The sequence below is a fragment of the Salvelinus fontinalis genome, chromosome 6, assembly GCF_029448725.1.
Source record: "Salvelinus fontinalis isolate EN_2023a chromosome 6, ASM2944872v1, whole genome shotgun sequence".
Classification (NCBI taxonomy): domain Eukaryota; kingdom Metazoa; phylum Chordata; class Actinopteri; order Salmoniformes; family Salmonidae; genus Salvelinus; species Salvelinus fontinalis.
The window spans coordinates 56,071,646-56,084,269 of NC_074670.1; the positions used below are offsets into that span (position 1 = coordinate 56,071,646).

The 12,624-nt window shown below is 42.3% G+C and overlaps 1 protein-coding gene across 5 annotated transcripts in view; it reads left to right on the forward strand.

Annotated features, from left to right (window-relative positions):
- Positions 1-12,624, forward strand: part of LOC129858177 (sideroflexin-5-like) — a 42,351-nt gene that overhangs the window by 10,943 nt on the left and 18,784 nt on the right. For 2 of the 5 annotated variants that reach the window (XM_055927205.1, XM_055927200.1), the window contains exons 2-3: positions 6,681-6,749; positions 7,209-7,286. The exons of 1 other annotated variant lie outside the window; for it this stretch is intronic. In XM_055927205.1, coding sequence (XP_055783180.1) covers positions 6,681-6,749; positions 7,209-7,286 — 147 coding nt within the window. 2 more of the 5 variants (XM_055927202.1, XM_055927204.1) reach the window with 2 other exon arrangements.

Here is a 12,624-nt window from a genome sequence, read left to right on the forward strand (position 1 = left end):
ACTTCACCTGGACATAGACCACCGCCCTTTGTTTTTCCAGATGCCGCTGTTCTATCCTGCCGGTACATCGTATAACCAGCCAGCTGTATGTTGATATTGTTGTCGTTCAGCCACGACTCCGTGAAGCATAAGATGTTACAGTTTTTAATGTCCCGTTGGTTGTTTAATCTTCCCAGTAACTCATCCAAAGATTGCATGTTTGCTAGCAGCTCTTGCACTGTGTCTTAAGAGTCAACCCACACAGCTGCTCTGTCTTACTTTGTATCCCCTAAACATTAAATCACTGAACTCTACACAATTAGCAGGTTAACTTCTTTGAAAAAGGGGGCAGCATTTTCACTTTTGGATGAATTGCATGCCCATAGTGAACTGCCTCCTACTCTGTCCCAGATGCTAATGCATGCATATTATTATTACTATTGGATAGAAAACACTCTGAAGTTTCTAAAACTGTTTGAATGATGTCTGTGAGTATAACAGAACTCATATGGCAGGCAAAAACCTGAGAAAAAATCAAAACAGGAAGTGAGAATTCTGAGAGTGGTCGATGTTAAAGTCATCGCCTATTCAATTCCCTGTAACATATGGATCTGTTTGCACTTCCTACGCCTTTCACTAGATGTCAACAGTCAGTAGAACGTGGAATGTAGCTTATGCTGTGTTGTGGGACCGGATGGGAGGTGTTTGAGTCAGTGATCTGGCAGAGTGCCAGTTCTTGGTCACACACTTTCCTCATGATATCGTCATGCGTTCCATTACTTATAGAGACTGAAAAGAATGCTCCGGTTGGAACGTTATTGGATATATATGATAACAACATCCTGAAGATTGATTCTCTACTAAGTTTGACCAGTTTATTTGACTTGTAATATAACTTTTTGAAGTTTTCGTCCGATGTTTGCCTGCATCTCGAGCGTTTGGACATGTGTACTACACATGCTAGCAAAATTAGCTAATTGGACATAAGTAATGGACATTATCGAACAAAACAACGATTTATTGTGGAACTAGGAACTATCTTCTGATGCAGATAATCAAAGGTAAGGGAATATTTATGATGTAATTTCGTATGAAATGTTGTTAAATCTGAGCGCCGTCTCAGATTATTGCATGGTGTGCTTTTTACATAAAGTTTCTTTTTTAAATCTGACACAGCGGTTGCATTAAGAACACATGTATCTTTAATTCTATGTAAAACATGTATCTTTCATCAAAGTTTATGATGAGTATTTCTGTTATTTGACGTGGCTCTCTGTAATTACTCTGGATATTTTGGAGGCATTTCTGAACATGGCGCCATGGCGCAACTGAGATTTGTGGATATAAATATGCACATTATCGAACAAAACATAAATGTACTGTGTAACATGATGTCTTATGAGTTTCATCTGATGAAGATGTTCAAAGGTTAGTGATTAATTTTATCTCTATTTCTGCTTTTTGTTACTACTATATTTTGCTGGGAAAATAGCTGTGTTTTTCTGTGGCTATGTACTGAGCAAAAATAATTGTTTGGTGTGCTTTCCCCGTAAATCCTTTTTGAAATGAGACATGTTGGCTGGATTCACAACATGTGTAGCTTTAATTTGGTGTCTTTCATGTGTGATTTCATGAAAGATTGATTTTTTTATAGTAATATATTTGAATTTGGCGTGATACATTTTTTTTCTGGATTTTGGCCAAGTGGGACGTTAGAGTGGGACATTAAAGCTACACATATCTTAGAGAAGTTAATCACTTTGATTCAATCCACATCAAGTCATGTGAAATGAGATGTTAAGTATTTTGATGTTGAATTAAGGGTCCCACTTTAGACAAACAACACGTTAATAAAAAGCAACTGCTAAATGACTATGACTAAAATGTATTAAAGCATTCATAAAGTTTTCGTAAGCCCTACATGACTTTACAAAGCATCTATGAGTAATGTTATACTACAGAAAGGGTGATTATAAAAAGTCCCTACATCTGGTACTTGTGTGACATAATGTGACATAACCCTTTTGTCACCCTTTGCATAACATGGGATTTTTTTCTGGGTGATTTCTGAGCCATGGGCCATCCATATACAGTGAGGGGAAAAAAGTATTTGATCCCATGCTGATTTTGTATGTTTGCCCACTGACAAAGAAATGATCAGTCTATAATTTTAATGGTAGCTTTATTTGAACAGTGAGACAGAGTAACACCAAAAAATCCCAAAAATCCAGAATAACGCATGTCAAAAATGTTAAAAATTTATTTGCATTTTAATGAGGGAAATACATTTGACCCCCTCTCAATCAGAAAGATTTCTGGCTCCCAGGTGTCTTTTATACAGGTAACGAGCTGAGATTAGGAGCACACTCTTAAAGGGAGTGCTCCTAATCTCAGCTTGTTACCTGTATAAAAGACACCTGTCCACAGAAGCAATCAATCAATCTGATTCCAAACTCTCCACCATGGCCAAGACCAAAGAGCTCTCCAAGGATGTCAGGGACAAGATTGTAGACCTACACAAGGCTGGAATGGGCTACAAGACCATCGCCAAGCAGCTTGGTGAGAAGGTGACAACAGTTGGTGCGATTATTCGCAAATGGAAGAAACACAAAAGAACTGTCAATCTCCCTCGGCCTGGGGCTCCATGCAAGATCTCACCTCGTGGAGTTACAATAATCATGAGAACGGTGAGGAATCAGCCCAGAACTACACAGGAGGATCTTGTCAATGATCTCAAGGCAGCTGGGACCATAGTCACCAAGAAAACAATTGGTAACACACTACGCCACGAAGGACTGAAATCCTGTAGCGCCTGCAAGGTCCCCCTGCTCAAGAAAGCTCATAAACATGCCCGTCTGAAGTTTGCCAATGAACATCTGAATGATTCAGAGGACAACTGGGTGAAAGGGTTGTTGTCAGATGAGACCAAAATGGAGCTCTTTGGCATCAACTCAACTTGCGGTGTTTGGAGGAGGAGGAATGCTGCCTATGACCCCAAGAACACCATCCCCACCGTCAAACATGGAGGTGGAAACATTATGCTTTGGGGGTGTTTTTCTGCTAAGGGGACAGGACAACTTCACCGCATCAAAGGGACGATGGACGGGGCCATGTACCGTCAAATCTTGGGTGAGAACCTCCTTCCCTCAGCCAGGGCATTGAAAATGGGTCGTGGATGGGTATTCCAGCATGACAATGACCCAAAACACACGGCCAAGGCAACAATGGAGTGGCTCAAGAAGAAGCACATTAAGGTCCTGGAGTGGCCTAGCCAGTCTCCAGACCTTAATCCAATAGAAAATCTGTGGAGGGAGCTGAAGGTTCGAGTTGCCAAACTTCAGCCTCAACCTTAATGACTTGGAGAAGATCTGCAAAGAGGAGTGGAACAATATCCCTCCTGAGATGTGTGCAAACCTGGTGGCCAACTACAAGAAACGTCTGACCTCTGTGATTGCCAACAAGGGTTTTGCCACCAAGTACTAAGTCATGTTTTGCAGAGGGGTCAAATACTTATTTCCCTCATTAAAATGCAAATCAATTTATAACATTTTTGACGTGTTTTTCAGGATTTCTTTGTTGTTATTCTGTCTCTCACTGTTCAAATAAACCTACCATTAAAATTATAGACTGATCATTTCTTTGTCAATGGGCAAACGTACAAAATCATCAGGGGATAAAATACTTTCCCCCCTCACTGTAGGCCTTATTAAAGGGTTTATGAAGGCTTCCTTGAGCCTTAAAAGTGATCTTTAGAGTGGGACCGGATTATTGAAGATGTGACTATGCAACATTAATGGTATTCAATAAAGTAAAGTATCGGGTGGTTTGAATTTTGTCCTTCTTGGACCCACCCACACTGTTAAAAATGAAGTGCTTTGTAAAACTAAAACTAGTGACGACTGAGCTGTCACCACCTTAAAGGAGACGAAACCTTAACGTAATGGATGACTAGTGGATCGCATTGATCCCTGGACTGAAGTTTTGTATGTCTGCTACTGCTGACATTAGCAGTATTTTTTCCCCCCAATGAATGTCAGAAATAATACCATATTTCTGTAGATTTTTAAGAATATTAATATGATAAATACCTTACAAATCTTTGAACTGTCTTACTTTATCAATATAAAAATGTGAAAGACCTGTTAATGCTATGTAATTTTGGTAATCTGAAAAGATAAAGCACTTGAAGTGTCAAAATCATGTTTTGTAATTATTATCCTGGAGAAACATTGTAATTTTTGTTCTCACAAAAATATATTTTCTTGTGTCCTTTGTTTGAGCATAATGCTGTACACTTGACCTTTTGGAATTGCTGATGAGTTTATAAACACTGTAAAAGAGCAGGGAATAAACAACAAATCAAATCCAAATCAAATTTGATTTGACCTTCTCACATGACTGCCCACTTTACACACGTTCACGTTACTGCTATATCTTCCATAGTTCAAAACGTCTTGATTGTACCATTATTTATAATCTCACGGGCCTAGCAACTGTAGCCTATAATTAGTGTCAAAATTTTAAATTATTCTTTAAAATGTTGATCAAAATATTGACTGAAAATCATCATCAATCAATAGTTATGTTATAAAAACCATTAAAAACATTTTGATTGTATGGGAGACAGTCTGCCAAAACCATTGTTTTTGTGTTTTGATGCTGCCTTTTTACTTTATTTGTATTGTTTACCTTTTTATTTAACTAGGCAAGTCAGTTAAGAACAACTTCTTATTTACAATGACGGTCTACAACGACGCTGGCCAATTGTGCGCAGCCCAATGGGACTCCCAGTCATGGCCGGATGTGATACAGCCTGAATTCGAACCAGGGACTGTAGTGACGCCTAAGGCACTGAGATGCAGTGCCTTAGACTATTGCGCCACTCGGGGTATACACAGAATACACAGAATCACCAAAAGGGTTTTCACAACTCTCTTAAAAGCACAATTATGCAGATTGAAGAACCACATTGGGTGTTTCAGAGTACTTCCATTCTGTTTTGAAATGCATTTACTATTTCATAACACATACATTAGGTTTACATTCAAACGCCAGATCTCCATTTACGTGCACTACTTTTCATGGTTTTACTAGACAATGATGGTGTTTTGAGTCTTTCTATTTTAACAGTGCACTCAGTGCATCACTGACAACATGCGTAGCCGTTGAAGATGTCCTCTCCCTCTTTCCCCCTTTTATTCTGCAATTGGCTTGCAAGGTTAGCCGACTGAAATGATGCATCGTAGAAATAATTCACATACATTTTATATGTCTGAACTCGGAATCAAAAAGGATTCCCCAAAATAACATGGGGAGCTGTAGTAGAACGTTTATTTTGATTGGCTATTTTGTGCATTTATCAAAATCCAATCATGGAGCTTGATTTCAGATGTCATGTTAACAAGATTAGTAGGTAAATCATTCTTCGTGCACAGTTTAAATCAAACTATTGTTAGGGTTGCGAAAGTTAAACTGAGATAGGAACACTAGCACACCTGAACTTGGTTAAAATAATTGTTTAATTCAAAAGTTAATAAATGGCAAATACAATTTCCGTATATACGGGTTCAATGTTTCATCACGCAGGATAAGACAGAGAACTGATTTGTTTCTGACAAAGATAATATATTATACTCGTGACAGAGATAGTTCCCGCTTCCGAGCCGGCCTGTCAGAGTAGAGACTGGGCGTGGTTTAGACTCACCCAGCCTATCGTTGATGTTGGCACATAAGCTGGTCCCAGCTTCTTTGCGCTTTCTGGTGTCCTTTCGCTGTTGCTGTGTAGATTACGCTCCTTCACCCCAGAGACTGGGGTCAGACAGTTTTATAACATTGTCTGAGATATCTGCACCTGTATACATTGTCGCTCAAGGCTAACTACAGCTTCCCAGCTTCTTATCTGAGCTAACTGTTACTTCCAGCACACACACACAGACATCCAGGCGCCCAGGCCAACAGGTTATCAATATCCAATCACGTTTGTTATAGTATTCAATCACATATAATACAGTTGCTAATCACTTTTGTTATAGTATTGGGTTATAGTGCATAACTCAGAACCTCACATATGTTTTTCGTGTGTATAGTTTATCTGTTATTGTCTGGTCAGCAGTCTCCTGATTCACCCCCCTCCTGTGTCTCTCTAAGATTAGCACAGTCTCGGCCACATAGTACAGCGCCCACACTACTGATACATTTGTTGCATACAAATGTATCAGTAGTACTGCATTTCACACAGTACAGCGCTCTCTTTAACACACACATTTCAGGCTGATATTCATGGTTAGGCCCTGAGCACTGGTAAAAGTGAGAACAATGGAAAATGCAGGTTCACAAGAGTCAGCAATTCAAACTTTAATGCATAAGAAGCCCTACAAGCTTATAGTTAGTTAAGCATGTCAAAAACCTTATAAAAACCCCACAATATAAATATTAATCTGACTATTCACAATGATCATATTATTGTGTGCATACACAGTGCTGGCCATGTTCCTATTGGTCAGTATAGTCTCGTAACACCAGCCATACTACACGATAAAGGCCCCAAAAATCGTACACTGCCAGAACTATCGGAGCCCATGGCCGCACGTAAAGTACTTATTCGGCAGACCTAGACACTGTTACACTGAACGAGCCAAGACGTCTGGCTGTACTGTATGGTTAGCTCATCAATAATTAACTAGGCTCTTTCTCGCTTCCAGAGTACCTTTCTTGGCCGGCTGAGACACTTTGTAGCGATCATCGACCCCGGCACACTCTTTGTGTCTGAGGTAAGGTACAGTTGAAAACATCCATCCACATACTGTTTTAGTAAATCAGCTGTAGTTTTTGTAAGAGATACAAAAAATGTGGCCTTTCACTGACTTTCTGATTGAATATGAGACTTGAACTGTGGCAACAGGAGAATGCCGTCCACTGTAGATTATACTGTAGATCTGGAATTTAATCTGATAACACAGGGACGGACTTGGAAGAGAATTTCTCACACAACAGAACCCCCCCCCCCCCCCCCCCCCCCCCCCCAACGTCCCTATAATTAGCCAAATCATTATAGTTATTCGCAAAAAAATGAACAATTTAGACAGGCCCCCTGGGCTAACGATGGGCCGGCCCATCTGACATTTGCCAGAACTGCCATTACCTAGTCCTTCTCTAAGATAACACATTAAGAAGAAACCTAACTACCTACTGTTAATTCTCTTGTTGACTCAAATTACACTTCTCTCCAGAGACGATTGAAAGAATGCGTCAAACTCCTGGATGATTTTAAATGTGGAACACTACCACCAGGAGTTACAGATCTACAGGTGAGGTTTTAAACATGGAACACTACCACCGGGAGTTACAGATCTACAGGTGAGGTTTTAAACATGGAACACTACCACCGGGAGTTTCAGATCTACAGGTGAGGTTTTAAACATGGAACACTACCACCGGGAGTTTCAGATCTACAGGTGAGGTTTTAAACATGGAACACTACCACCGGGAGTTACAGATCTACAGGTGAGGTTTTAAACATGGAACACTACCACCGGGAGTTTCAGATCTACAGGTGAGATTTTAAACATGGAACACTACCACTGGGAGTTACAGATCTACAGGTGAGATTTTTAACATGGAACACTACCACCAGGAGTTTCAGATCTATAGGTGAGGTTTTAAACATGGAACACTACCACCGGGAGTTTCAGATCTACAGGTGAGGTTTTAAACATGAAACACTACCACCAGGAGTTTCAGATCTACAGGTGAGGTTTTAAACATGGAACACTACCACCGGGAGTTTCAGATCTATAGGTGAGGTTTTAAACATGGAACACTACCACCGGGAGTTTCAGATCTACAGGTAAGGGTTTAAACATGGAACACTACCACCAAGAGTTACAGATCTGCAGGTGAGTTTTTTCTATAAAAATTCATTTGTCAGTGTTAGATTATTTACAGTACCTTCAGAAAGTATTCATACACCTTCACTTTTTCCACATTTTGTTGTGTTACAGCCTGAATTTAAAATGGATTAAAATACCCCATAATGTCAAAGTGGAAATATATATTTTTGACATTTTTACAAATTCATTCAAATTGAAAAAATGCTTAAATGTATTGAGTTAATAATTATTCAACCCCTTTTATTTTTACCTTTATTTAACTAGGCATTCAACATGATTTTTGAATGACTATCTCAACTCTGAACCCAACACATACAATTATCTGTAAGGTCCCTCAGTTGAGCAGTGAATTTCAAACACAGATTCAACCACAAAGACCAGGGAGGTTTTCCAATGCCTCACAAAGAAGGGCACCTATTGGTAGATGGGTAAAATGCTATTAATTACACTTTGGATGGTGTAACAATACACCCAGACACTACAAAGATACAGGCGTCCTTCCTTACTCAGTTGCCGGAGAGGAAGGAAACCGCTCAGGGATTTCACCATGAGGTAAATGGTGACAGTTAGAGTTTAATGGCTGTGATAGGAGAAAACTGAGGATGGATCAACAACATTTTAGGTACTCCACAATACTAACCTAATTGACAGAGTTAAAAGAAGGAAGCCTTTTCAGAATACAAATATTCCAAAACATGCATCCTGTTTGCAAGAAGGCACTAAAGTAATACTGCAAAAAAGATTGGTAAAGCAACAGTAGCGATGCATGGGTAAAATCACAGGGGAAGCTAATTCAGGATAATAAAGGTGTATTACAACTTATGTGTTGTGATAATTGCGTTGTTTGCTCTATAATTAGTTCATATGCCTTGATGCCGTTATATATAGGCCTAAGGCCGAGACAATAACAAGACAGTGGTAGAATAAATCCAACCACACATTTGTTTCATTACATAACCGGAGAGCAAAATCTGTCCGGTGAAGACCACAAAACATGTTGCATGTAACAAATAAGTTACATGACCTACAGCATGGTCAAGCAAGGTAATGTTTCAGACATTTTCGGACTACTAAACAGCTATTGATTTAGAACCACGGAGAGTTACCAGAAGTCACAAAGAAAACAGGAGCTGCCTCGACTATTCCAGCACCATTTCAACTTCAACATTTCATCCTCTAATCCCCTATGCTTAGTCTAATCCAGTGACAACGAAAAGATACATTGATTGGACTAAATCGTTTTTGGTAAGGTAAATATGATGTGGCTGTGCATGGTATGGATTTCTCTCTCTCTGTGTGTGTTTGCAAGTAGAAGAAAACATGTTTACTCACGCTACTTGTAGAGAAACGCCAATGCCATCCTCTTCATGTTGCCTAAACGGTCTATGACTATGTCATACAGTACACACTTTTAGTTTTTGTTGTCCTGGGCTACCTGGCTAAAATAGTTGCTTGTTAGCCTAACTTCCTTTTCATGGGCAGCGATACGCCAGGCCATCTAGTTAACATTAGTATTCTACATCTAGCTACATGTGGAACTTCCATCCTCTCAGGCCAGGGTCACAATGTATGAATTTATGGTTGGATCAGAATCAGCGTTATAATCATTGCCCAGTACAGAGAATTAAGTTAAACCACAAGTCCAAATCTCTATCTCCATCCATGGCTAATTTAGAAAAGGGATGATTTTAGCTAGCTAGCCACCAGAGGACAACAACACAACGAGATGCAACAATTCAAGTTTTTTTCTGTCAATAATGACGTTTGGCTTGTGACGTAATTGGTCTGAAGCCAAATCCAAACTGACTTCCATTGACCTATTTTTTCCCCCCCGATGCTGCAGGACCATTCACAGCTGAGATTACTCAGTTTAGCTCAATGGTTATTGGTTTATTAGTTTTTTTTATCAAGGGAGCCCAAATGCTCGCTGGCTTCCCTTGCATACAATGCTACGGGGGCAACAATGTCATACTCTTTCTGACCAGACAGCTTCAGATAGATACCCTACACTTACTGAGACAGAGGAATGCTGTTTTGTTTGCTCTGATGCTTTCTCCGGTAAGATACATTCAGCAGCCTCTTGTGAATTGATGGAAATGTATGGAACACAGAGAGACGAAGTATAAATTATTTTGTATGTTTTTTTCTTTTTGTCTTGGAATTGTTTGCGGAAGCCTGGCTTCCCTTGGCATCCATGAATACACGCCACGGCAAAGCAATTCACTTTTTGTCCTAAATTCTTGCTCCCCAGTGGTTGGAACTGGCTGCCAAGTGAGTTGGCCTATGCCCTCCCAGGCCCACCCATGGCTGCACACCTGCCCAGTCATGTGAGATCCATAGATTAGGGCCCAATGAATTTATTTAAATTGACTGATATCCTTAAATAAACTGTAACTCTGTAAAATCTTTAAGTTTTGCATGTTGCGTTTTATATTTTTGTTCAGTATGCTTCAAAATCTATGGCAAGACCTGAAAATGGTTGTCTACCAATTTGACAGAGCTTGGGCAAATGTTGCACAATCCAGGTGTGCAAAGCTCTTAGTACCTTACCCAGAAGGACTCCCAGTGTCACGATCGTCGTAATGTGGAAGAGAGTAGGACCAAGGCGCAGCGTGAAGTGAATACATTCTTACATTTACATTTAAGTCATTTAGCAGACGCTCTTATCCAGAGCGACTTACAAATTGGTGCATTCACCTTATGACATCCAGTGGGACAGCCACTTTACAATAGTGCATCTAAATCTTTTAAGGGGTGGGGTTCAGAAGGATTACTTTATCCTATCCTAGGTATTCCTTAAAGAGGTGGGGTTTCAGGTGTCTCCGGAAGGTGGTGATTGACTCCGCTGTCCTGGCGTCGTGAGGGAGTTTGCTCCACCATTGGGGGGCCAGAGCAGCGAACAGTTTTGACTGGGCTGAGCGGGAACTGTACTTCCTCAGTGGTAGGGAGGCGAGCAGGCCAGAGGTGGATGAACGCAGTGCCCTTGTTTGGGTGTAGGGCCTGATCAGAGCCTGAAGGTACTGAGGTGCCGTTCCCCTCACAGCTCCGTAGGCAAGCACCATGGTCTTGTAGCGGATGCGAGCTTCAACTGGAAGCCAGTGGAGAGAGCGGAGGAGCGGGGTGACGTGAGAGAACTTGGGAAGGTTGAACACCAGACGGGCTGCGGCGTTCTGGATGAGTTGTAGGGGTTTAATGGCACAGGCAGGGAGCCCAGCCAACAGCGAGTTGCAGTAATCCAGACGGGAGATGACAAGTGCCTGGATTAGGACCTGCGCCGCTTCCTGTGTGAGGCAGGGTCGTACTCTGTGGATGTTGTAGAGCATGAACCTACAGGAACGGGCCACCGCCTTGATGTTAGTTGAGAACGACAGGGTGTTGTCCAGGATCACGCCAAGGTTCTTAGCGCTCTGGGAGGAGGACACAATGGAGTTGTCAACCGTGATGGCGAGATCATGGAACGGGCAGTCCTTCCCCGGGAGGAAGAGCAGATCCGTCTTGCCGAGGTTCAGCTTGAGGTGGTGATCCGTCATTAACACTGATATGTCTGCCAGACATGCAGAGATGCGATTCGCCACCTGGTCATCAGAAGGGGGAAAGGAGAAGATTAATTGTGTGTCGTCTGCATAGCAATGATAGGAGAGACCATGTGAGGTTATGACAGAGCCAAGTGACTTGGTGTTTAGCGGGAATAGGAGAGGGCCTAGAACAGAGCCCTGGGGGACACCAGTGGTGAGGAGACAGATTCTCGCCACGCCACCTGGTAGGAGCGACCTGTCAGGTAGGACGCAATCCAAGCGTGGGCCGCGCCGGAGATGCCCAACTCGGAGAGGGTGGAGAGGAGGATCTGATGGTTCACAGTATCGAAGGCAGCCGATAGGTCTAGAAGGATGAGAGCAGAGGAGAGAGAGTTAGCTTTAGCAGTGCGGAGCGCCTCCGTGATACAGAGAAGAGCAGTCTCAGTTGAATGACTAGTCTTGAAACCTGACTGATTTGGATCAAGAAGGTCATTCTGAGAGAGATAGCAGGAGAGCTGGCCAAGGACGGCACGTTCAAGAGTTTTGGAGAGAAAAGAAAGAAGGGATACTGGTCTGTAGTTGTTGACATCGGAGGGATCGAGTGTAGGTTTTTTCAGAAGGGGTGCAACTCTCGCTCTCTTGAAGACGGAAGGGACGTAGCCAGCGGTCAAGGATGAGCGAGGTGAGGTAAGGGAGAAGGTCTCCGGAAATGGTCTGGAGAAGAGAGGAGGGGATAGGGTCAAGCGGGCAGGTTGATGGGCGGCCGGCCGTCACAAGACGCGAGATTTCATCTGGAGAGAGAGGGGAGAAAGAGGTCAGAGCACAGGGTAGGGCAGTGTGAGCAGAACCAGCGGTGTCGTTTGACTTAGCAAACGAGGATCGGATGTCGTCGACCTTCTTTTCAAAATGGTTGACGAAGTCATCTGCAGAGAGGGAGGAGGGGGGGGGAGGGGGAGGAGGTGGCAAAGAGCTTTCTAGGGTTAGAGGCAGATGCTTGGAATTTAGAGTGGTAGAAAGTGGCTTTAGCAGCCGAGACAGAAGAGGAAAATGTAGAGAGGAGGGAGTGAAAGGATGCCAGGTCCGCAGGGAGGCGAGTTTTCCTCCATTTCCGCTCGGCTGCCCGGAGTCCTGTTCTGTGAGCTCGCAATGAGTCGTCGAGCCACGGAGCGGGAGGGGAGGACCGAGCCGGCCTGGAGGATAGGGGACATAGAGAGTCAAAGGATGCAGAAAGGGAGGAGAGG